Source organism: Macaca mulatta, chromosome 19 (genome assembly GCF_049350105.2).
Source record: "Macaca mulatta isolate MMU2019108-1 chromosome 19, T2T-MMU8v2.0, whole genome shotgun sequence".
Taxonomy (NCBI): Eukaryota; Metazoa; Chordata; class Mammalia; order Primates; family Cercopithecidae; genus Macaca; species Macaca mulatta.
This window is the reverse complement of record NC_133424.1, coordinates 51,822,815-51,848,226: the sequence shown is the minus strand read 5'-3', so window position 1 is coordinate 51,848,226 and position 25,412 is coordinate 51,822,815. Positions and strand designations below refer to the sequence as shown.

Below are 25,412 nucleotides of genomic sequence, written 5' to 3'. Positions count from 1 at the left end.
ACCTCAGCTCATCGAGCATCAGTTAGATTCTCACAGGAGCATACAATCTAGATCCCTTGCAGGCACAGTTCACAACAGGGTTAGCCCTCCAGAGAATCTCCTGCCACAGCTGGTCTGACAGGAGGTGGAGTTCAGGCGGTAACGCTCACTGGCCTCCTACGGTGGGGCAGTGGGGCCCTGTTCCTAAGAGGTCATGGACAGGGACTGGGCCGCGGCCTAGGGGTTGGGGACCCCTGCATTATATTAAACCAGTAAAGGTAAGTAAGTGTTCCCCTGAGTTCTTTGAGCCACTCCAGCAAATTATTTGAACCCAAAGAGGAGGACATGGGAACTCCAACTTGGAGCCAATCAGTCAGAAGTTCCGAAGGCCTGGACTTATGACTGGTGTCTATAGCTGGGGGGCAGTCTTGGGGACTGAGTCCCCAACCTGTGGAATCTGACACTATTTCCAGGTAGATGGTGTGGGAATTGAATTGGAGGACATCCAGCTGGTGTCTGTTGCTTGGTGAGTGGGGTTAAAAAACTGACACATTTGGTCACAGAAGCCTTCTGTGCTGTCATTGTTGTGGCAGTGGTGTGAGAACGGAAAAGCAGGGTTTCAGAGCTTTTCTAAACAGCCTGTCTCTACAAAAAGTTGAAAATTAGGCCGGGCGCGGTGGCTCACGCCTGTAATCCCAGCTCTCAAGGAGGCAGAGGCAGGAGGATAGCTTGAGCCCAGGAGTTCGAGACCTGCCTGGGTAATATAGCGAGACCCCGTTCTCCACAAAAAGGAAAAAAAAAAAAAAAAAAAGACAAAAAAAAAAAAAGTTGAAAATTAGCTAAGTGTGACAGTATGCACCTATAGTCCCAGCTACTCAGGGGGCAGAAGAAGGAGGATCACTTGAGTTCAGGAGTTCAAGACCGTCCTGGACAGTACAGGGAGACCATGTCTCTATAAAAAATAAAATATAGCCAAACCTGGTGGGACATACCTATAGTCCCAGCTACTCTGGAGGCTAAGGTGAGAGGACTGCCTGAGCCTAGGAGTTCAAGGCTACAGCGAGCTATGAGCATGCTACTGTACTTCAGCTGGGGCAACACAGCGAGACTCTGTCTCAAAAAATAATAATAATACAAATACTATTTTGTTTATCAAAATATGTTTATCAAAAGACTACTAAAAGAGTGAAATGGGAGATTTGAAGACTGTGTGTGTATCTGTGCGTGTGTGTATCTGTGTGTGTGTGTGTGTATATATAGCCTCCAAGAGCGTTGGGATTATAGGTGAGAGCCACTGAGCCCAGCTTGAGAAAGTAATTAGAGTTCACTTCTTGCAGACCAGACTCAGTGGCTCATGCCTATAATCCCAGCACTCTGGGAGGCCGAGGTGGGTGGATCATCTGAGGTCAGGAACTCCAGACCAGCCTGGCCAACATGGTGAAACTCCATCTCTACTAATAATACAAAAATTAGCCAGGTGTGGTGGCGGACGCCTGGAATCCCAGCTGCTTGGGGGGTTTACACGGGAGAATCACTTGAACCCAGGAGGTGGAGATTGCAGTGACATCATGTCACTGTACTCCAGCCTGGGCGACAGAGTAAGACTCTGTCTCAAAGAGAAAAAAAAAAAAGGGATCCTATTCCAAACCCATTGGAATGGTTTAAGTTAATAAAACAGACAGTACCAAGCACCGGTGAGAATCATACATGGTGGTGGGAAGGTACACTGGTACAACCACTTTGAAAATGAACTTGGCACTGTTTTCTTTCTTTCTTTCTTTCTTTTTTTTGAGACAGGGTTTCACTCTTGTTGCCCAGGCTGGAGTGCAATGGCTCGATCTCAGCTCACTGCAACCTTCACCTCCCAGGTTCAAGCAATTCTCCTGCCTCAGCCTCCTAAGTAGCTGGCATTACAGGCATGCGCCACCACACTCGGCTAATTTTTTTGTATTTTTAGTAGAGAGACAGGGTTTCACCATGTTGGCCAGGCTGGTTTGGAACTCCAGACCTCATGTGATCCACCCGCCTCAGCCTCCGAAAGCACTAGGATTAAAGGTGTGAGCCACCGCGCCTGGCCAGTATTTTCAATAATGCCCACCCCCTGCCCTCCACCCCTGCGTCAGGGCTGCCCCAGCCCCACCTGCTGCCCATCTTGCAGTCCATAATGGAGGGGCCCTCGAAGTCAGCCAGGAGGTCTTCCATCTGGTTGAAGGTCTGGCCATCCTGCAGCACCATGCCATAGTAGGCAGGCACGAAAGGTCGCAGCGGGTCTTTCATCAGCTGCTCCAGGCTGCGCTGCTCACACTGACAGAAACGTTTCAGAATCCGACCATCCTCTCCTGCCTGGAAGTTCCCTAAAGATGGTAGAATAAATGAGAGGATCAGGAACTGGATCAGGAAGAGAACCTCCCCGCAGCTCCCTGTTCAGGTCAGATCCTGGTCACCATTATCTTGCCCGACCCTCCTGCAATGCTCTTTCTCCCTGCAACTTTTTTTTTTTTTAATGATTTTAAGATTTTATTTTATTTTTGAGATGGAGTCTTGCTCTGTTGCCCAGGCTGCAGTGCAGTGGTGTGATCTTGGCTCACTGCAAGCTCCGCCTCCCCCGTTTACTACATTCTTCTGCCTCAGCCTCCCAAGTAGCTAAGACTATAGGCGCCTGCCACCACACCCGGCTAATTTTTTTTGTATTTTTAGTAGAGACGGGGTTTCACCACGTTAGCCAGGATGGTCTCGATCTCCTGCCCTCGTGATCAACCCGCCTCAGCCTCCCAAAGTGCTGGGATTACAGGCGTGAGCCACCGTGCCCGGCCGATTTTATTTTATTTTATTGAAATAGAGTCCCACTCTGTTGCCCAGGCTGGAGTGCAGTGGTGCGATCTCAGCTCACTGCAACCTCCGTCTCCCGGGTTCAAGCAATTCTCTGGCCTCAGCCCCGCAAGTAGCTGGGATTACAGGCGCACACCACCAAGCCCACCTAATTTTTGTATTTTTAGTAGAGATGGGCTTTCACCTTGCTGGTCAGGCTGGTCTTGAACTCCTGACCTCAGGTGATCCACTCGGCTCGGCCTCCCAGAGTGCTGGGATTACAGGCGTGAGCCACTGCGCCTGGCCTGCAACTCTTTTTTTTTTTTTTTTTTTTTTTTGAGACAGAGTCTTGCTCTGTCGCCCAGGCTGGGGTGCAGTGGCCGGATCTCAGCTCACTGCAAGCTCCGCCTCCCGGGTTTAGACCATTCTCCTGCCTCAGCCTCCCAAGTAGCTGGGACTACAGGCGCCCGCCACCTCGCCCGGCTAGTTTTTTGTATTTTTTAGTAGAGACGGGGTTTCACCGTGTTAGCCAGGATGGTCTCGATCTCCTGACCTCGTGATCCGCCCGTCTCGGCCTCCCAAAGTGCTGGGATTACAGGCTTGAGCCACCGCGCCCGGCCTCGGCCTGCAACTCTTAACAGTCTTGGCCAGGGGCCGGTAAGGAAAGGGTCAATTTTTGTTCTCTGTTGCTTAAACCAAGTCCTGTTCCCAGCACAGGATGTCCTCATGTGTTTTATAATTTTTGATTATACACATGTGATCATCTGTGATTGGAATCCTGTGAGATCTAAGTCCAGAGCATCACTCTCGAGTGGATTTGCTTTTGCTACTGCCTGAAGTCCCAAGGTGCTAACAACCAGGGCCTATTTAAGTTAATTTATAGATCAAGCATTTCCTGGACCATGCAGAGAGTATAGATTATAATAATTCTAACTTCTTCTTGTGGCAAGCTGTATTTTCAGATTATATTTTCTTTTTCTTTTTTTATTTGAGAGGATCTTACTCTGTCACCCAGGCTAAAATGCAGTGGTGCAATCATAGCTCAGTGAAGCCTCAAGCTCCTAGACTCAGGTGATCCACCTCAACCTCCAGAGTAGCTGGGAGTACAGATGTGCACCCCCAGCACACCCAGCTAATTTTTTTTTTTTTTTAATTGTAATGCCGGGTGAGGGGAGTGTTGCTATGTTGCCCAGGCTGGTCTCAAATTCCTGGCCTCAAATGATCCTCCCATCTCAGCCTCCCAAAGTGCTGTGATTATGTCCAGCCTGGATTACATTTTCCAAAGTTGGCTACGACAGTATCTCCCGATCTCAGTGGGTCTCAGACTCACTCCTGATCCTGCTCTTCTACAATTTTCCCATCAAGGAGTATACTCTTAATTGCTCTCCCAAACTGGGTGCAGTGGCTCATGCCTATAATTCCAACACTCTGGGAGGTTGAAGTGGGAGGATCCTTTGAGGTCAGGAGTTCAAAGCTACAATGAGCTATGATTGCACCACTGCACTCCAGCCTGGGCAACAGTGAGATCCTATGTCAAAATTAAATGAATACATAAAAAATATATTGCTCTCCCATTAAATATGGGAGGGTTTATGGCAGAAGTGCTACTGTATGACTTCTGTTGGCAGAGACACTTACCTTCAAGGCAGTGCTGAACTGTCTTGTTAGAAATCTGAGTACTCTGAGGCCACCATACTGTGAGGAAGCTCAAGTAGCCACATGGCAAAGCCACGTATAGGCTTTCCAGGTGGCAGCCTCATCTGAGACCCCAGCCGATAGCCAGCGTCAATCACCAGGCATGTAAGTGAATGAACCTCCAAAAGTTTTCAGCTTGTAGCCTCCAGGTGTCTGTAGCTGAGTTCCCAGATATTGTGGAGCATTGAAAAGCCATCCCTGCCATCCTGTCTGAATTGCTGACCCAAAACTTTTGAGGTTAATAAAATGGTTGTTTTAGTCTACTAAGTTTTTTTTTTTAACCATCACTAAGTTTTGGGGTTTTTGGGTTTTGTTTTTTAATTATTTTATTTTAGGCCGGGCGCGGTGGCTCAAGCCTGTAATCCCAGCACTTTGGGAGGCCGAGACGGGTGGATCATGAGGTCAGGAGATCGAGACCATCCTGGCTAACACGGTGAAACCCCGTCTCTACTAAAAAATACAAAAAAAAACTAGCCGGGTGAGGTGGCGGGCGCCTGTAGTCCCAGCTACTCGGGAGGCTGAGGCAGGAGAATGGCGTGGACCCGGGAGGCGGAGCTTGCAGTGAGCTGAGATCCGGCCACTGCACTCCAGCCTGGGAGACAGAGCGAGACTCCGTCTCAAAAAAAAAAAAAAAAAAAAATTATTTTATTTTATTTATTTTTTATTTTTTGAGACAGAGCCTTGCTCTGTCGCCCAGGCTGGAGTGCAGTGGTGCTATCTCCACTCACTGCAAGCTCCGCCTCCCGGGTTCATGCCATTCTCCTGCCTCAGCCTCCCGAGTAGCTGGGACTACAGGCACCTGCCACCACGCCCAGCTAATTTTTTGTATTTTTAGTAGAGATGGGGTTTCACCGTGTTAGCCAAGATGGTCTCAATCTCCTGACCTCGTGATCCACCCACCTCGGCCTCCCAAAGTGCTGGGATTACAGGCATGAGCCACCGCGCTCAGCCAGTCTTTTTTTTTTAATTAAAACGGGGTCTCACTATATTGCCCAGGTTGGTCTTGAACTCCTGGGCTCAAGCGATCCTCCTGTCTTGGCCTGCCAAAGTGCTGGGATTACAGACGTAAGCCACCGTGCCCGGCCTCACTCTTTATATACATTTTGATTTTAACTCTTCAGTTAACCCTGCAAGGGACGTAACATTATCTCCACATTAACAGATGGGGCAGCTGAGGCCCAGTAAAGCAAAGTAACTTGCCCAAAGTCACCCATGAATACAGAGCAGAACTAGGGTTTGAGCCCAGGCCCATCTGTCCCCACAGTTGAAGCTCCCTCTCTCCACCAGAATAACAGGGAATAGCCCTCTGTTCCTGACATACAAAGGGCCAGGCCCAGGCCTAAGCACTGCCCATAACAGTCCCATAAGGCAGGGACTGTCACTAAGCCCATCACTAGGTGGGGGAACTAAACTACAGAGAACATCCCTTTCCCTGGCCCAGGAGACTCTGCCCAGCCCCGCCCACCACCGCCCCACTCACCAGCATGTCCGGAAAGCTGGACCCAGGGGTAGTGTTTTCGGAAGGAGACCACGAAGGGCGAATACTTCAGAACTGTCTTCAGCTTCTTCCAGGGTTTGCTCTGTAGCGGGCAGAGCAGGGCGGGGTCAGGGCCAAGGCCAGGGAAGGCAGGGGCTAGGGGTGCTGCCATGAGCAGGAACGAAGGGGGACCCGCAGTCTTTCCAGGGCTGGAGGCTTCCTGGGATCACTGTTCCCAGGCTTGTTGGGGTAAGTGAGGCCCACTTAGTTCATCTATCACAAGATCACCTAAAGCCCTCAGTAAAATATGGGAAATTCTTTGTCCATTTCTCCCTCTCTGTCATCACTTTCTTTGTCACTATGTCTCTCTGTCTTTCTCTTATGAGTAAGGATCTCATGAGTAAGAATAGACTAGGTTTTGTTGTGATAACGACCAACCCCTATATCTTCCACTGCACATACACAGTCCCAAATCTTTTTTTTTTTTTTTAATTGAGACAGGGTCTCGCTCTGTCACCTAGTCTGGAGTATAGTGATGCGATCTTGGCTAACGGCAACCTCTGCCTCCCAGGCTCAAGTGATCCTCCTGCCTCACCCTCCCGAGTAGCTGGGACTACAGGTGCATGCCACCACACCTGGTTAATTTTTGTACTTTTAGTAGAGACAGGGATTCACCATGTTGCCCAAGCTACTCTCAAACTCCTGACCTCAAGCAATCTGCCTGCCTCAGTCTCCCAAAGTGTTGGGGTTACAGGTGTGAGCCATTATGTCGGGCCCAGTCCCAAATCTTGAAAGCCCCATCTCTGTCCCTAAACCAGGTCAGATCTTCTGGGGAAAACGATAGACGCAGGAGTTGATGGATGGAGATGGGCCACAGAGAGAGACAGAAACAGACACAGAGAGACATGGACAGCGACAGAGACTGTGGCAGTCATGAGAGACGTTTACCACATAGCTCCAGCTACTAGTCCAGGGACTCCCCTGCCCTCCTGAACTGGGGATTGTTGTGCTTTTTTGTTTTGTTTTGTTTTCATTTTTAGAGACTGGGTGTCACTCTGTCACCCAGACTGCAGTACAATGGCGCCATCACAGCTCACTGTAACCTCCAACTCAAGCGATCCTCCCATCCCAGCCTCCTGAGTAGCCAGGACTACAGGCATGTACCACCAGGCCCGTCTATTTTACGACATCTTGCTATGTTGCCCAGGCTGGTCTTGATCTCCTGGCCTCATGCAATCCTCCTATCTTGGTCTCCAAAGTGCAGGGATTATAGGTGTGAGCCACCACACCTGGCCTTGCTTTGGCCAATAAACTGTGAGCAGGTGTGTCACTTTTGGGTAGGAGCCTTAAGAACCAGTTTATGACTCTCCACGTTTGTTCCCCTGTGGGTGAGGGAGTAAGAAGAGAAATGGAAGCTCCCTCAGCCTGGGCCCCTGAGTGAGGACAGCATGAAGCAGAGCCCCTGACCCACCACTGACCTGTGACCAATGTGTAATATAAACCAAAATAATCCTTTGCTGTTCTAAGTCACTAAGATTTGGGGGCTGTTTGTTACTACAGAAAATCCTGACCTACCCTGACTAATGCAGAAACAGGTATAGAATTGCTAAAAGAGAAAGAAATAGGCCTGGTGTGGTAGCTCATGCCTGTAATCCCAGCACTTTGGGAGGCTGAGGCAGGCAGATCACCTGAGGTCAGGAGTTTGAGACCTGCCTGGCCAACATGGTGAAACCCCATCTCTACTAAAAACACAAAAATTAGCCGGGTGTGGTGGTGCACACCTGTAGTCCCAGCTACTTGGGAGGCTGAGGCACCAGAGTCGTTTGAACCCAGGGGGCGGAGGTTGCGGTGAGCCAAGAACACACCACTGCACTCCAGCCTGGGCAACAGAGCGAGACTGTCTCAAAAACAAAGAAACAAACAAACAAAGAAAAACAAATATAGGAAGACTACAAGAGAAAGATACAAAGTAATGATAAAAAGAAAAAGATGAATAGAAGTAGAGAAAGAAAGAGACAGAGAACAAAGGAAACCACAGAAGCAGTGGGTACGGTGACTTACGCCTGTAAATCTCAACACTGGGAAACCAAGGTGGGAGGATCACTGAGCCCAGGAGATTGAGGCCAGCCTGGGCAACATAGTAAGACCCCGTCTCTGCAAAATATTTAAAAATTAGCCAGGCGTGGTGGCATGCACCTGTAGCCCCAACTTGGGAGGCTGAGGCGGGAGGATCACTTGAGCCCAGGAGGGCGAGGCTACAGTGAGCAGTGATTGTGCCACTGCACTCCAACCTGGGTGACAGAGCGAGACCCTGACTCAAAAAAATATGAAAGAAAGAAAACTAGAGAAGCAAACAGAAAACAGGGATTTTGTTGTATCATGCTGACTAAATTATAAGCTTTTTTTTTTTTTTTTATTTTTTGAGACGGAGTTTCACTCTGTCACCCGGGTTGGAGTGCAGTGGTGCGATCTCCGCTCACTGCAAGCTCTGCCACCTCCTGGGTTCATGCCATTCTCCTGCCTCAGCTTCCTGAGAAGCTGGGACTACAGACGCCTGCCACCACACCCGGCTAATTTTTTTTTGTATTTTTAGTATAGACGGGGTTTCACCATGTTTGCCAGGATGGTCTCAATCTCCTGACCTTGTGATCTGCCCGCCTCAGCCTCCCAAAGTGCTGGGATTACAGGCGTGAGCCACCGCGCCCGGCCACTATGAGCTTTTTGAGACGGGGTAGTGTCTGATTCATGAACATATATACACACACAGGAATACCTTCTGTGCTCCACAAGCACGTCAAGTCCCTTAGCAAGTACTGGGAGAGTAGGTCACCTCCAGAGAAGGAAGTTGTATGGCTCATCCCCCTCCTACCCCAGGATCAGGGGCGTGTTCATCTCTCCAGCCCCCTCAGAACCCAGCCACCTAGCAGACATCTCTGGGACAGTGGGAAGCTTGAGAGGGAGTCAGGGTGTTGGACTTCAGGGTTCAGGAAGGGCTAGTCCCTCCCCAATCCAGCTGCCAGCCCTGGGGAAAAGATGATTAATAAAGGTTCCTGTTTACTAAGTACCTGGAACATTCCAGGCACAATGACAAAGACTTAGTGTGCCACAACCTACTTAATTTCTAAAAACACAACCCCAGGGAGATTATGGTCTCAGTGTTACAGAGGAGGAAACAGAGGGTCTGAGAGGTGAAGCCACTTACCTAGCATCACCCCACACAGCGCTGGGGTTCTACCTCTGGTTGGATCCCAGTGCCTTGGAGCTTATCCCCTATACTCTTGCTGCACTACAAGCTCATGAGGGCAGAGACTGGGGTTGTCATGGTTATGATTATGTCCCCAGCACATGGCCTGGCACACAAAAGATGCTCCAGAAACATTCTTTGATGCTTGGACTGAAGGATGTTAGTCGAGACTTTTTTAATCGTAATTTTTTTTTTTTTTTTTTTTTGGAGACAGGATCTCACTCTGTTGCCCAGGCTGGAGTGCAGAGGTGTGATCGTGGCTCACTGCAACCTCTGCCTCCCAGGCTCAAGTGATCCTCCTGCTTTAGCCTCCCGACTAGCTGGAAAACAGGCATATACCACCACACCTGGCTAATTCTTTTTTCCTTTTAGTAGAGACGAGGTCTCACTATGTTGCCCAGGGTGGTCTCAAATTTCTGGGCTCAAGCAATCTTCCCACCTCAGCCTCCCCAAGTGCTGGGATTATAGGCATGAGCTTATAATCTACTCAAAATACAGAAATGAGCCAGGAGTGGTGGCGGGCGCCTGGTGTCCCAGCTACTCAGGAGGCTGAGGCAGGAGAATCACTTGAACCCAGGAAGCAAAGGCTGCAGTGAACCTGGCCCCTTAGTCATAAATTTAATATCTTCTCTCTGTTTTATGCTAGCTCTGGGCCAGGCACAGTGGCTCATGCTTGTAATCCCAGCACTTTGGGAGGCTGAAGTGAGCGGATCACCTCGGTCAGGAGCTCAGAACCAGCCTGGCCAACATAGTGAAAACCTGTCTCTACTAAAAATACAAAAATTAGCCAGGTGTGGTGGCGTGCGCTTGTAGTCCCAGCTACTTGGGAAGCCGAGGCAGGAGAATCACTTGAATCTGGGAGGCCGAGGCTGCAGTGAGCCAAGATCTCGCCATTGCACTCCAGCCTGGGCAACAGAGTGAAACTCCGGTCCCTTACCACCACCCCCACAAAAAAAAGTTAGATCTGATGGCTTATCTGGGCTTTCTCAGACTTTTTTCACGATGGCCTCAGCTTATATGCCCTGTCCTCCAGGAAGCCCTCTCTGATACCCTATGTCTGGCCAGTGACCTCCTCTGGGCTCACACATCCTCCTGACCACTCTGAACTGTGACCGTCTGCTGATAGGTCTGTCTCTCATGGGCCTGGGAGCTCCATGAGTGTCTTGGTCACTGCTGTTTCTTCAGCAAAGTTAACATAGGACAAAACACATAGTACGGGCTTAGGGAGTGATTTTTGTCTGAGTAGAAGAACAGGATAGCACACCTGTAATTCGAGCACTTTGGGAGGCCGAGGCAGGAGGATCGCTGGAGCCCAGGAGTTCAAGGCCAGCCTGGGCAAGAGAGCGAGACCCCGTCCCTAGCAAAAAAAAGAAAAAGAAAAGGAACACAATTAAAAAAAAAGAAGGACAGCATGGTGAGAAGGAAGGAAGGAGGAAAGAGAGAAAGGAAGCTGAGCCTTTACGGTCAGATGGGATTTCAAAATTAAGGGAGAAGGAAGCAAGAGTATGCTGGGCAGTGGGAACGGCTTGAGCAATGCATGGAGGCAGGATGACAGCAGGGTGTTCAAGGAACAGCGTGTACTCAGGCCTAGTTACAGCAGAGGGGGTCAGGAGGAGGGAAGGAAGCCGATTCTGGGAAGGCGCCTGGAGACCGGAGGTTCTGAATGCAGCACTGAGCCCCTGACTGCTCTCAGAGAGGGCACCTGAGCAGACAGAGCTGGGCCATAGAGGCAGATTCTGGCAGGATGAGAAAAAAACTGAAGATAGGGAGCCCTGGGAGGGAGACAAGTTAGGAACAGATCCACACACTGCAGAGTTTAAATGACGGGTTTGAAACTCAGTCAGAACTGAGTTAGAATCCTGGCTCTGACTTGATGTGGCCAACCCTAAGCAAAAAGAATCTCACCTCTCTATGCCTCAGCTTCCCCATCTGTTTTTTCTGAGACCGAGTCTTGCTCTGTCACCCACCACCCTGTTGGAGGGCAGTGGTGCAATCTCGGCTACTGCAACCTCCGCCTCCCATATTCAAGCGATTCTCCTGCCTCAGCCTCTGAGTAGCTTACAGGTGCCCACCATCACATACCTGGCTAATTTTTGTATTTTAGTAGAGACAGGGTTTACCATGTTGGCCAGGCTGGTCTTGAACTCCTGACCTTAGATGATCCCCCTGCCTCGGCCTCCCAAAGTGCTGGGATTACAGGTTTGGGCCACTGGGCCTGGCCCCCATCTGTTGAATGGAGACAATCTCACTGCTATCGTAAGGATTCAAAGTTAACACATATAAAGCCCTTAATTAAGACAGATGCTATTTTGAGATAAAAAATGACAGGAAAAAAGTTTAACAACAAAAAAGACCAAAAAAAAAAAAAAAAAAAGGAAGAAGAAGAAAAAACTTAAAACAGTGCCTGGTGTACAGTAAGGATTAGAATCCAATCTGCATTTCCCAAGGTGCATATCCTTGGACAAGTGACTTGACCTCTCTGTGCCTCAGTTTCCTCATCCGTAAAATGGGATAATAATAGTATCTACCTCAGCCAGGCACAGTGGCTCATGCCGGTAATTCCAGCACTTCGGGAGGCCAGGGCAGGTGGATAACTTGAGATCAGGAGTTTTGAGGCCAGCCTGGCCAACATGATGAAATCCCGTCTCTACTCAAAATACAGAAATGAGCCAGGAGTGATGGCGGGTGCCTGGTGTCTCAGCTACTCAGGAGGCTGAGGCAGGAGAATCACTTGAACCTGGGAAGCAAAGGCTGCAGTGAGCCGGGATCACACCACTGCACTCCAGCCTGGGCAACAGAGGGAGACTGTCTCAGATTAAAAAAAAAAAAAAAAGCATCTACCTCATTAGCACTGCAGTGAGGAGTGAGTTAATAAAAGCACAACACTTAGCACAGGGCTAAACATGAGTGAGTGCTAGTTGTTGTTGTTGTTATTATTATTATTATTATTATTATTCACCCACTTCCAGCCCAGCTGTTCTGAGATGCCAAGGAAGTGAGAGGGCAGGCAGAGAGAAAAAAGCAATGGGGCCCAGGAGTGTCAGCCTCTGCGCACGGGCACAGGCAGGTTAAGGCAGGTCTGTCTCTCACAGCTAGGGCCACATGTGTGAACACGTCCCCAAGGAAGGCATGTGGGGTGAGGGGGGCTCAGAGCAGACTCCAGCCAGGGGCCCCAGAGCAATGAGAGGCCTCAGCAGACAAGCTGGCAAGCTGATGGACTCCCGACTCGGCTCCCAGCCCGACGTGAGGCTCTCCAGTTTTACGCCGGCCTCTGCTCTGTCCCGCCCTCCCTCAACCTGCCCGGCCAGCCCTCCTGATTCACCAGGGGAGAGCCACACCCAAGCTGGGGGTGAGGGTGGACGAAGTAAACAAGAGTGTGCAGGGGGCTCCTTGCGGACCTAGGGTCACAGGGGACACCAGGTGAGCTCCCGGCTAGGCCAAGGATCGTTTGGCGTTTGGACTTCACACAGCCCTTTTGCTAATCTGATGAAAGCTGGGGGAATCGCTTTGCTCCCTAGAAAAATGTACATACAAATGGGCTAAGGGGTGGTGAAGGTCTGTGAGCCTTTAAGGCAGCCACAGGCCCCAGATTAAGAAATGTGGGGTAGAAAGTGCACCCTGCCTGTCTCCCTATTCCAGTGTTCTTCAGATTCCAGAGGATGGGACAGATGTCAGACCCTCACTGCAACAATGTATGTGAACACGCACAGCAGTCTCCTTAGTCCTACAATTTCAGGGGCTCCTGGGCCCCATGAAGTCGGTCAGTGGCCCTCCATTGTAGACCCCCAGGAGTGGAGACAGTGCAGGCAGAGGAAAGGCGAGAATGAAAAGGGGGTGCCTGTAGTGAATTAGTAACCTGGCTGTCAGAGAGAGGAGGTCAGTGGATGGAAGAGGTTCCTGGAGATGAAATTGCTGGTGGGCAACTAAGAGTAAATGGGTAGAGAACTTCCTAAGCAAAGGCAGGGGAATAAGGAGTTTTGGGGGATGTGGCTCAAAAGGGCAGGATGGGTCCCACTCACCCCAGACCTGTCCTCAGGATCGCTGGCACCTCCGCCCCCGGCCACCACGTCATCCTCAGACTCGTCGAAAGAAGAGGCAGAGGAGAAGCCGCCACTGCCCCCCTCAACCCGGGAGGGGGGTCCCACTGATTGGGCCTCAGGCTCTGGGGTCTCAGGGGTGATGATGAGACGGGGCACAGGGCACAGAGGGCTACACTTCAGGTCAGAGTACAGGTGAGTCACCAATTCCTCAGGTTCTGGTTCCTCTAATGGGCCATCCTCAGGCTCTCCCAAGAGGCAGTCTGTCCCAGGTGCTGTCTGGGAACCATCAGTGCTAGGTTGTGTCCAGGAGCCATCAGTATCCTGTTGTGTTTGGAAACCACCAGTGCCAGGCTGTTTCCTGGCTGTTTCAGTATCCTGTTTTTTCTGGGAGCCATCAGTGTATGGCTCTGTCCAGGGACCTTCAATATCCTGTTGTGTCCTGGAGCCATCAGTGTACAATTCTTTCCAGGAGCCATCAGCACTTGGCTCTTTTGAGGGACAGGCTCCTTCTGGGTGAGTCTGGAGGTTGGAACTGTTCTGGTGGGTCCAGAGGTTATCAGCCCAGGACTTGACCCTCTCTGGCTGAGTCTGTGACCCATGTGTTTCCAGCTCTGTCCAGGGCCTATCAACCCCTGGCTGTGTCCAGGGGCTGGCCTCCTCGGGCTGAAACTGGAAGTCGGACCTGCGCGGATCAGTCCAAAGGCCATCTGTCCCGGCCTCCGTCCAAGGACAGGTCGTCTCCAGCTCTGACCAGCTCCTTTCTGGATGCGTCCGGAGGCTGGACCTGTCTGGCTCCGTCTTTTGCTTGGGCCTCTCGGTCTCTACTCCAAGGCCAGCTTCCGAGGGCTCAGTCTGTCCGTCTGTCCAGAATTCTGTCTGCGAACTCTCTGTCCCGGGCGCAGGCCCGAGGCCGGCCCTCTCAGGCTCGCTGTGGAGGCTGGACCCCTCAGTCCGGGCCCAGGGCCCGCCCCCCTCCGGCCGCCCCGCCGGGGCCCCTGCGCCGGGCCCAGGTCGCTGCTGTCCCGGCTGCCGCCGCCGCCCTCCTCGCGGCGCCTCTAGTCCCATGCGGGCCGCCACGGGCAGCGCCCCAGCCTCCGCCTCGCTCAGGCTCCCACGGCACGGGCAGCGCCTCATGCCCGCTCCTTCGGTTCGGGCTTCGGCCGACCCGGCCACTCCTATCCCTTTAAATCCTGCGAGGGGTGTGGCTGGGGAGCCCCGACTCTCGGGTTCCGGCCCGCGGAGCTCCAGCCCGCCCCGCTGCGCAAGGGTTAACCGATACTCCCCTTACAGGGGAAAGCCCCGAAGCCCCGCCCCACCGGACGTGGCGCAACGGAACGAGACGGAGCCTCGTCTGACTCCGCCTCCCAAGAGGAGGGGGTTTGCCTCTGAGCGTCCGAAGCGCGACCAGGTATGCATCTAGGGCACCGGGGTCCTGGTGGCGCGCCAGTGGGCCCCTTCCCTCCACCCCTGTGACTAATCCACCCTCTCTACACAGTTGAATGACAAGTTCAACCTTCCCTAAAACCCCTGGTGACGAGTTCAGCCCTGCGCCCATTCTTCACGCAGGGGCGGGACAGACTTTCAAAGACTTGGAGATCCCACGATTATGGGTTCGAGACCTTCCTCTGCCAGTTCCCAGCTCCGCTACCCTGAGCAAATGACTTACGGTCCATTTAATTTTCCGTAATCTCTCTCATGTATAGAGCACTTGTTCTGTATCAGACCCTGACACGATTTCAGGTCATTCTCCAAGACTGAACAATAGGGATGCCAGGGCTCCATTTTACACATGAGGACGGAGGCTCAGAGATCCGCCGGCCTCTACCCTTTGTTTGCAGCTACGGGGCTATCTGATATGATCTCATATATGTGAAGCACGTGGCCCCAGGCCTGGCACTGTCAGTTGTAGCCCAGTGGGATTATTTATTGTCCTAGGTGATTTTGATATATTTTGTCCCTGAGGCTGAACTGCCACCCAGCTCCTGAGTCAGCCCTTCACGTCTGAAGGGGGACAGGAGGTGGATTGTCTTGAAATTGAATCAGCTGGGGGAGACACTGGGTACAGGTCCAAGGCTCTAAAATGAGTCACCTCTTCACAGACCAATGAGACGTCAAAGGCAGGAGCCCACCCAGTACATCATACAGGCTGGGAAGGAGAAGTTCAGAGAGGGATGAGGGCTTTTCTGAGGTTACACAGTACAGGAATAGAGACAAAGAGGCCTGATTCCCGACAAGAGGGGTTGGGACAGCTGGGTTCTGTGGGGGAAGCATCGGCATCCCTAAATCTCCCAGTGGTGGGAAAGATGCCCCAACCAGCTGCTTCTATTCCAGACTGTGAGAAGTGGGTGAGTCAGCCTGTTGTGGGGAGAGCAGGCTTTCCAAGACACACACACACACACACACACACACACACACACACACACACAGGATGGGAGCTGGTTTTCTGGGATGCCAAGGTTCCTGACTCAGCACTGGGAATCTTGGCTGAGTGTGTTCTGGGAAATGTCAGGCCTACAGGAAGCAGAGGGCTCCCAGTCGCACCATCCCGCAGGTGGGCGGGGAGCGGAGAGAGCAGGGTGTGTGAGGGAACAGAGCCTCAGTGTGCAAGTGTGTGTGGGGGGGTATGTACACGAAAGAGTTGAAGGCGTGAGCGGGAAACAGTTGGCAAGCAAGGCAAGGGGTTTATATGCGCAAGGAAGGAGGTTGGGTGCCAGAATGTGGGTGTTTGTGCAAAGTGGAGGGGCTCCATGTGCAAGGGAAATGTTTGCTGGGAAGAATGTGTATTCATAGGAGATGTGTTGAGCCTGCCAGGGGTAAAAATAAGAAGGGGGGTTGGCAAGATACGCGTGCAGAAGAGAGGCGTCAGGTTTGTAAGGGAGACTTTGCAAGGAAGTGTAGGGAACAGACGGGTCTGTCGCGTACAAGGCACTTTGAGGTGAGTGGAAGGGCAGACAGGGCACTCTTGCGCTCCCGCGATGCCTCAGCAATCCCCAAAGGTGGGCCCCCGGACGCCCACCCTAATTCCCGACTCCAACGCTCGGGCCTCGCTCCTGGCCGGTTCCTCCGCGCACAGATGGGGAAACTCCATGCCAGTCAGCGAGTTGCTGCCGCGCCATTGGTTGGCTGGCCGAAGGGGGCGGGCATGCTGAGGCTCCCGGAAGCACAGGAGGCCCCCAGCAAGTTGCGGAATCGGAGGCTGACAGCAGTGGGTGCTTAGCAACGGGTGGAGGTGCCCAGTAACGGGGTGGGGATCGGGCGGGGGACACCGGAGGAATTGCGGGTGCCTACAGGGCCAACAGAGGGGAAGGCGGTGCATAGCAACGAAGGGGGTTTCAGAGAAGTGGAGAGGTAGCCCCTGAGGAACTGTGGGTGTCTAGAAACGGGGGAGGACCCTAGCAACGGCGAGGGTTGGGAGAGGGGGAAAGTGGGTTTTGGGAGGCGCGCAGGAAGAGCTAAGGGTTCTTAGCAACCAGGGGAGAACCAGGAGAAACTGTGGGAATCTATTAATAGTGGAGGAAGTATTTGGTGGGTGGAAATCAGAGAGGGTGGACACAGAGGAACATGGGGGCCTGGCCAAGAAGCCAGGCAACTCCCACCTGAATAATCCCTCCTCTTCTCCTGCAGGCAATGTGGCTGAAGGTGGGGGGCCTACTTCAGGGGACCGGTGGACAGCTGGGCCAGACTGTTGGTCGGCCTTGTGGGGCCCTGGGGCCTGGGCCCCACCACTGGGTAAGAGGCTGGGGAGCAGGTCCCCAAGGGGAAGAGGCTGAGGGAGACTTCGTGGAGTAAAAGGACAGGAGGGGCCCAGAAGGGCCAGGTGATCCCATGTCCTCCCCTCCTAATCAAAGTATGTCTCTTGCAGGGGCCATGTGGAGGTTCTTGGGCCCAAAAGTTTTACCAGGGTGGGCCTGGGAGAGGCCTGGGTGAGGAGGACATTCGCAGGGCACGGGAGGCCCGTCCCAGGAAGACACCCCGGCTCCAGGTATCATTACCCCCACCCACCCAGCAACACCCCACGAAAACTGCTGGCCCTGTGAACTTGGGGAAGGGTGTGGTGGCAGGGTGGCTGCACTCTCTGGGCAGGATGTCCACTTTCCCACACTCAGACCTTGTCCCCATTTCCCAGCTGAGTGACCGCTCTCGAGAACGCAAGGTGCCTGCCTCCCGCATCAGCCGCTTGGCCAACTTTGGGGGTAGGTGTGACTTTGGGGGATCTTTGTGTGACCTCAATTAGAAGAGGCAACATTTACAGATTGAAGCAAGGGAGAGGATGAATCAGACAGGAAAGAGAGAGAGACAGAGAAAGAGAGACAAAGGCAGGGGCCTGCAAAGCCAAGAGAAATTGAGAGGAACGTAAATGATGATTTCTTTTTTTTTCTGAGACAGAGTCTCATTTTGTCACCCAAGCTGGAGTGCAGTGGCGCAATCACTGCAGCCTCAAACTCCTGGGTTCAAGCAATTATCTCGCCTCAGCCTCCTGAGTAGCTGGGACCACACTTGTGCACCATCACGCCCGGGTACTTTTTTTTTTTTCTTTGAGACAGTCTCGCTCTGTTGCCCAGGCTGGAGTGCAGTGGCACCATCTTGGCTCACTGCAACCTCTGCCTCCCACATTCAAGCAATTCTCCTGCCACAGCCTCCTGAGTAGCTGGAATTACAGGTGCCTGCCACCATGCCTGGTTATTTGTTTTCTGTTTTTTGTTTTTTGTTTTTGAGACGGAGTCTCCCTCTGTCACCCAGGCTGGAGTGCAGTGGCGCCATCTCGGCTCACTGCAACCTCCACCTCCCAGGTTCAAGCCGATTCTCTTGCCTCAGCCTCCTGAGTAGCTGGGATCACAGGCACGTGTCCACTACTCCCCACTAATTTTTGTGTTTTTAGTAGAGACGGGGTTTCACCATGTTGGTCAGGCAGTGGTAGAGCTTTGGCACCAGGCTGCCCAGGGATCAAGGGATGACTCTGCTATGTCCTCACTTTGTGATCTGCCTGCCTCGGCCTCCCCAAGTGCTGGGATTACAGGCGTGAGCCACCACGCCCGGCCGCCTGGCTAATTTTTGTACTTTTAGCAGAGATGGGATTTCACCGTGTTGGCCAGGCTGGTCTCGAACTCCTGACCTCAAGTGATCCACCCACCTCAGCCTTCCAAAGTGTTGGGATTACAGGCGTGAGCCACCCTGCCCGGCAAGCCACTGTGCCTGGCCCGGGTAATTAAAAAAAAATTTTTTTTTGTAGAGATTGGGTTTCCTGATGTTGCCCAAGTTGGTCTCAAACTCCTGGTCTCAAGCGATCCTCCTGCCTCGGCCACCCCAAGTGCTGGGGTTCTATGCATGAACCACTGCTCCCGGCCATAATAACATTTACTGAGAACCTGTAAGGTGCAGTGCCCCATATACACACATGCTGCACTGAATCAATGAGTGTTTATTTCTATTCTGTAGATGAGGACATTGAGGCTAACAGAGGGGAGGTAACTTGACTTTGGGTTACATAGGCGGATGTCATGCAGGTCACATGAAATAATTTAGTGGGTTGCAACCAGCATTTAAAAAGAAGAATAGGACAGAAAATATGCGTGCACCTGTAGAGCAGGGGAAAGTCTTGTTTCATGAAACATATACCTTGGTCTGCACTGGTTATAATGTAAACGTCTTCTTTACTGCTGATCATGGTTCAAGTTTTTGTTTTTTGAGACAGAGTCTTGCTCTGTCACCCAGGCTGGAGTGCAGTGGTGCAATCTCAGCTCACTGCAACCTCCACCTCCTGGGTTCAAGCAATTCTCCTGGCGCAGCCTCCCAAGTAGCGGGGGTTACAGGTGCATGCCACCACTCCAAACTTGTTTTTTGTTTTTTTGGTTTGTTTGTTTTTTTTTTTTTTTTGAGACGGAGTCTCGCTCTGTCGCCCAGGCTGGAGTGCAGTGGCCAGATCTTAGCTCACTGCAAGCTCCGCCTCCCGGGTTCACGCCATTCTTCGGCCTCAGCCTCCCGAGTAGCTGGGACTACAGGCGCCCGCCACCTCGCCCGGCTAGTTTTTTGTATTTCTTAGTAGAGACGGGGTTTCACCGTGTTAGCCAGGATGGTCTCGATCTCCTGACCTCGTGATCCACCCATCTCGGCCTCCCAAAGTGCTGGGATTACAGGCTTGAGCCACCGCGCCCGGCCGGATTTTTTTTTTTTTTTGTATTTTAGTAGAGACGGGGTTTCACCATGTTGGCCAGGATGTTCTCGATCTCCTGACCTCGTGATCCGCCCACCTTGGCCTCCCAAAGTGCCAGGATTACAGACATGAGCCACTGCACCTGGCTGCTAATTTCTGTATTTTTAGTAGAGACGGGGTTTCACCATGTTGATCAGGCTGGTCTCAAACTCTTGATCTCGTGATCCACCTGCCTAAGCCTCCCAAAGTGCTGGGATTATAGGTGTGAGCTACCGCGGCCGGCCTGGTTCAGGTTTTAAAAATATAGATTCACTCGCTTGAACCCAGGAGGTGGACATTGCGGTGAGTCAAGATCGTGCCATTGCACTCCAGCCTGGGCAACAAGAGTGAAACTCCATCTCAAAAAAAAACATATATATATGCATAGATAGAAGAGTGAAACTCCATCTCAAAAAAAAACATATATATATGCATAGATAGATAGATAGATTGATTGATTGATTGATTGATTGATTCACAGTCTGCAGAGGTAGTCGAAGGCACTGGTTAGAGCTGTGGCACCAGGCTGCCCAGGGATCAAGGGATGACTCTGCTATGTCCTTGCTTTGTGATGTGACTCTCGGCAAATTATTTCACTTATCTGAACCTCAATTTCCTTTTCTGTAAAATGAAAGTTTTTCTGTAAAATATATTTTATGAAGGTGGAGACCTCATGTAAGGACAAAAATTAGTAAGTGCACAGAAGGCACTGGGAACAGCCTCTGACATGTAGAAAGGACACAGAAAATGCCAGGTATGGTAATTGACAGAGATGGTGACAACAAAAGGAGAGAGACCTGAGATGTCTTTAGGGGCAAGGGGAGAGGTAGCAGAGGAAATCAGAGATGGACAGATAACATCGAAGGGAGGAAAAGAGAAAAAGAGACCTAGATAGGACAAATGGGGAGAAGGGAAGAGAGGCAGAAATAACTGGCTTAGAAAAGGAGAGGCTAAGCCTGGTAGCCCACACCTGTAATCGCAGCATTTTGGGAGGCCAAGGCAGGAGGATCACATGAGTTCAGGAATTCCAGACCAGCCTGGGCAACATAGTGAGACCACGTCTCAATATAAAATTGGGTGAACGTGGTGGTATGCACGTGTGGTCACAGCTACTCGGGAGGCTGAGGCAAGAGGATCACTTGAGCCCAGGAATTTGAGGCTGCAGTGAGCTATGATGGTGCCCCTGCACTCCAGCCTGGGCGACGGAGTGAGACCCTGTCTTTAAAAAGAAAAAGAGAGATAAGCAGAAAGAAGAGGAGGTGTGGACAGAGAAAGAAGAGTCACCAGAAGACAAAGGGACCTGGGACAGTTGTTTTGGGGCCTTCTTTTTTCTGAGACGGAGTTTCGCTCTTGTTGCCCAGGCTGGAGTGCAATGGTGAGATCTCGGCTCACTGCAACCTCCACCTCCCGGGTTCAAGTGATTCTCCTGCCTCAGCCTCCTGAGTAGCTGGGATTATGGGTATGCGCCACTGTGCCCGGCTGATTTTGTATATTTAGTAGAGACAGGGTTTCTCCATGTTGGCCAGGCTGGTCTCGAACTCCCGAGCTCAGGTAACTTGTCCGCCTTGGCCTCCCAAAGTGCTGGGATTACAGGCATGAGCCACCGTGCCTGGCCGAGGGGCCTTCTTAACCTTGGCTGCACATTAGAATTATCTGAGGTGCTTTTTAACAAAGCACAAATTCCCACGTCTCAGGCCAATCTCATCAGAATTTCGGGAGTGGAGTCTGGGCATTATATTTACTGGAGCTCCTCTGGTAATTGGAATGTGCAGCCAGGCCTAAGAACTGCTGGGAGGGAGACAGAGACGTGGAGAAAGGGTTAAAGAGGAAGCTGTGCCTTAAAGGGAGCCCCGTGCAGGAAGAAGAGTCAGAGACTGATTTGGAGACAGAGATACAAAGAATTGGGAGACAAAGCCGGGTGCGGTGGCTCAGGCCTGTAATCCCAGCACTTTGGGAGGCCAAGGCGGCAGGATCACCTGAGGTCAGGAGTTCGAGACCAGCCTGGCCAACATGGTGAAACCCCGTCTCTACTAAAAATACCAAAAAAATTTAGCCAGGTATGGTGGTGCACGCCTGTAATCCCAGCTAGTAGGGAGGCTGAGGCAGGAGAATCGCTTAAACCTGGGAGGTGGAGGTTGCAGTGAGCCAAGATTGTGCCACTGCACTCAAGCCTGGGAGACAGAGCAAGACTCCATCTCAAATAAAAGAAAAAAAAAAAAGTTGGGAGACAAGCATTCTTGGAGAAAAACCAGGAAAGGAGAGTGGGTTAGGTGCGGGGCAGCCCAGGCAAACGGTCTCTCATGTTTTTCTCTTTCCCTCCAGGACTGGCTGTGGGCTTGGGGCTGGGAGCGCTGGCCGAGATGGCTAAGAAGTCCCTGCCAGGAGGTCATCTGCAATCAGGTGAGTGAGCCACACTGCCTGGGTTCAGATCCTGGCTTTGCTGTGTGACTGGGGGCAAGTGACTTCACCCCTCTGAGCTCCAGTTTCCTCATCCGGAAGATGGAAGTGATGATAATTTCCCCACCTCTTAGAGTCATTGTGAAGTGCTTTGAACAACCCTAAACCACTATCAGGGTCATGATTAAGAGAAGCATATTAGATTTCTTTTTTTTTTTTTTTTTTGAGATGGAGTCTCGCTCTGTCGCTCAGGCTGGAGTGCGATGGCACAGTCTCAGCTCACTGCTACCTCCACCTCCTGGGTTCAACTGATTCTCCTGCCTCAGCCTCCTGAGTAGCTGGGATTATAGGCCCATGCTACCACGCCTGGTTAATTTTTGTATTTTTAGTAGAGACGGTTTCGACATGTTGGCCAGGCTGGTCTCAAACTCCTGACCTCGTGATCCACCTCAGCCTCCCAAAGTGCTGGGATTATCGCATGAGCCACTGCGCCTGGCCACATACTAGATTATCTGAGAAAAAATTTAAGCCATTGGGAGTTCCTAACTCGGAGCAGGAGCGGAAAGCTGAAAATAGAAGTGTCAGCAAGGGTCTGTGTACTTCAGAGATGGAATTAGATGTGTAGCATTTGCAGTTATAAAAAATAAAATAAAAAGCTGAGGGTAGGTGGAGGATCCCTCAACAAGTCAATGTCTTGAACAAGTGGGGGTGGATATTCTAGATTAAAAAGAGACGAAAGAGACATTATTTGACAAATGGAGCATCTGAACCATGATTGGATATCACTTTGGAAAATACAGCCATGAAAGACTTTTTGGGGACAAATGGAAAATCTGAATATGGACTGGCTGGCAAATTTTAGGGAATCGGTGTTAATTTTCTTACATGTGATTATGGTACTGTGATTGTGTAGGGGAATATCCTTATTCTTAGCAAAGCTTAAGTGCAACTACATGTAAGTGGGTCAGCAAAAAATAATAATAGTAAGTGTGTGGGTACACGCTCAGATAAAGCAGATGCAGCAGAATGGTACCATGTTGAATCGAGGTGGAGGGTGTGCGGGTGTGCAGGTGTTCACGATATCATACATGTGACTTTTCTGTTTGGATTTTTTTTTTTTTTTTTTTTTTTTGAGACAGGGTCTTGCTGTGTCACCCAGGCTGGAATTCAGTGGTACGATCACGGCTCACTGCAGCCATGACTTCCCCGGGCTCAGGTGATCCTCCCACCTCAGCCTCCTGAGTAGCTGGGATTATAGACACGTGCCACCACGCCTGGCTAATTTTTTGTATTTTTTGTAGAGAGAGGGTTTTGCCGTGTTGCCCAGGCCGGTCTGGAACTCCTAGCCTCAAGTCATCCTCCTTGCTCGGCCTCCCAAAGTGCTGGGATTACGGGCATGAGCCACCACACCCAGCCTGGATATTTTTTTCAAAACAAAAAGTTGAGGGTAGGTGGAGGATTAGGGTTTGGGTAGGACCAGCCTGAGTCTACACCCAACTCTGCCACTCCCATGCTGTGTGACCCAGGGCTAGATGCTGCACCTCTCTGAGTCTCTTGCTTTCTCACCTTGAAAATTAAAGGATTGATAATTCTTACTTCCTGGTGTGACTGTGGGCATTCAGACAGAGAATCCACAAAGATACTTAGGATTCTGCCTGGAACAGCTCAATAATGACCTCAATAAAATTTTATTTTATTTCAAATTTTAAGAGAGAGAGTCTTGCTGTCACCCAGGCTGGAGTGCAGTGGTGCAATCATGGCTCACTGAAGCTTTGAACTTCTGGGCTCAAGAGATCCTCTTACCTTGGCCTCCTAAAGTGCTGGGATTATAGCTGTGAGCCACCACAACTGGCCTTCAAAATTAATAAAAGCCTAAGAATTGCTTTGTTGTGCTGTGCTTACTTCAGCATCACATATAAATAAAAATTGAAATAAGACAGAGATTAGCATGGCCTCTGTGCAAAGATGACACACAAGTTCATAAAGTGTTCATATTAAAAAAAGAAAAAACGCTGGCCGGGCGCGGTGGCTCAAGCCTGTAATCCCAGCACTTTGGGAGGCCGAGACGGGTGGATCACGAGGTCAGGAGATCGAGACCATCCTGGCTAACACGGTGAAACCCCATCTCTACTAAAAAAAATACAAAAAACTAGCCGGGCGAGGTGGCGGGCGCCTGTAGTCCCAGCTACTCAGGAGGCTGAGGCAGGAGAATGGCGTAAACCCGGGAGGTGGAGCTTGCAGTGAGCTGAGATCCGGCCACTGCACCCCAGCCTGGGCGACAGAGCAAGACTCCGTCTCAAAAAAAAAAAAAAAAAAAAAAAAAAAAAAGAAAAAACGCTTTGCCAAAGCTGAAATGTAATTTGCATATAAACCCAGGTACACATACCTGTAAGTGTATGGCTTGGTGCATTTTCACCAAGTAGATATGTCTGTACCCACAGCAAGAAACCCTAGAACAGCAGCTCTCAAACTGCTTGGACTCAGGATCCCTGCATACCCTTAAAACTAATGAATGGATGAATAAAATGTGATATGCATACGATGGAATATTATCCAGCCATAAAAAGGAATGAAGGGCTGACACATGCTCCAATGTAGATGAATCTTGAAAACACTAAATGAGGCCGGGCGCGGTGGCTAACGCCTGTAATCCCAGCACTTTGGGAGGCCGAGGCGGGTGGATCACCTAAGGTCAGTAGTTCAAGACCAGCCTGGCCAATATGGCGAAATCCTGACTCTACTAAAAATACAAAAAATTAGCTGGGTGTGGTGGCGGGCGCCTGTAACCCCAGCTACTCGGGGGACTGAGGCAGGAGAACTGCTTGAACCTGGGAGGCGGAGGTCGCAGTGAACCGAGATCGTGCCATTGTACTCCAGCCTTGGAGACAGAGCGAGACACTGTTTCAAAAAAGAAAAAAACACAAATGAAAGCAGCCACACACAGAAAAACCATATATTGAATGATTCCATTAATATGAAATGTACAAAATAGGAAAATCTGTAGGGACATAAAGTAGATTAGTGGTTGTCAAGGCCTGGGGAGATTGGGGAAAATGAGGCATGACTGCTAATGGGTATCTTTTTTTTTTTTTTCTTTTTTTGAGACAAGGTCTCACTCTATCACCCAGGCTAGAGTGCAGTGGCAGGATCACGGCTCACTGTAACCTCTACCTCCTGGGTCCAAGTGATCCTCCTGCCTCAGCCTCCTGAGTAGCTGGGACTATAGGCGTGCACCACCATGTCCGGCTAATTTTTGTATTTTTTTTTCTTTTTTTTTGAGACGGAGTCTCGCTCTGTCGCCCAGGCTGGAGTGCAGTGGCACGATCTCGGCTCACTGCAAGCTCCGCCTCCCGGGTTCACGCCATTCTCCTGCCTCAGCCTCCCGAGTAGCTGGGACTACAGGCGCCCACAACCACGCCCGGCTAATTTTTTGTATTTTTAGTAGAGACGGGGTTTCACCGTGGTCTCGATCTCCTGACCTTGTGATCCACCCGTCTCGGCCTCCCAAAGTGCTGGGATTACAGGCGTGAGCCACCGCGCCCGGCCAATTTTTGTATTTTTTATAGAGACAGAGTTTTACCA

General features: G+C 51.0%; 1 protein-coding gene and 1 non-coding gene across 21 annotated transcripts in view; both read left to right on the top strand.

Moving 5' to 3' along the window:
• Positions 1-12,377: 12,377 nt before the first annotated feature.
• COQ8B (coenzyme Q8B) overlaps positions 12,378-25,412 on the top strand; it is a 27,058-nt gene continuing 14,023 nt past the window's right edge. For 2 of the 20 annotated variants that reach the window (XR_013408572.1, XM_077976151.1), the window contains exons 1-6: positions 13,230-14,253; positions 14,534-14,651; positions 16,868-16,972; positions 17,106-17,225; positions 17,370-17,436; positions 21,756-21,833. Coding sequence is in view for 18 of the 20 variants with exons in the window: in XM_077976151.1 (XP_077832277.1) it covers positions 14,009-14,253; positions 14,534-14,651; positions 16,868-16,972; positions 17,106-17,225; positions 17,370-17,436; positions 21,756-21,833 (733 nt within the window). In the remaining 2 variants the exon portion in view is untranslated. 20 annotated transcript variants of the gene reach the window in all.
• LOC114674240 (U6 spliceosomal RNA) lies at positions 23,725-23,830 on the top strand. The gene has a single exon (XR_003725256.1). It is a non-coding gene; the product is annotated as a U6 spliceosomal RNA (small nuclear RNA).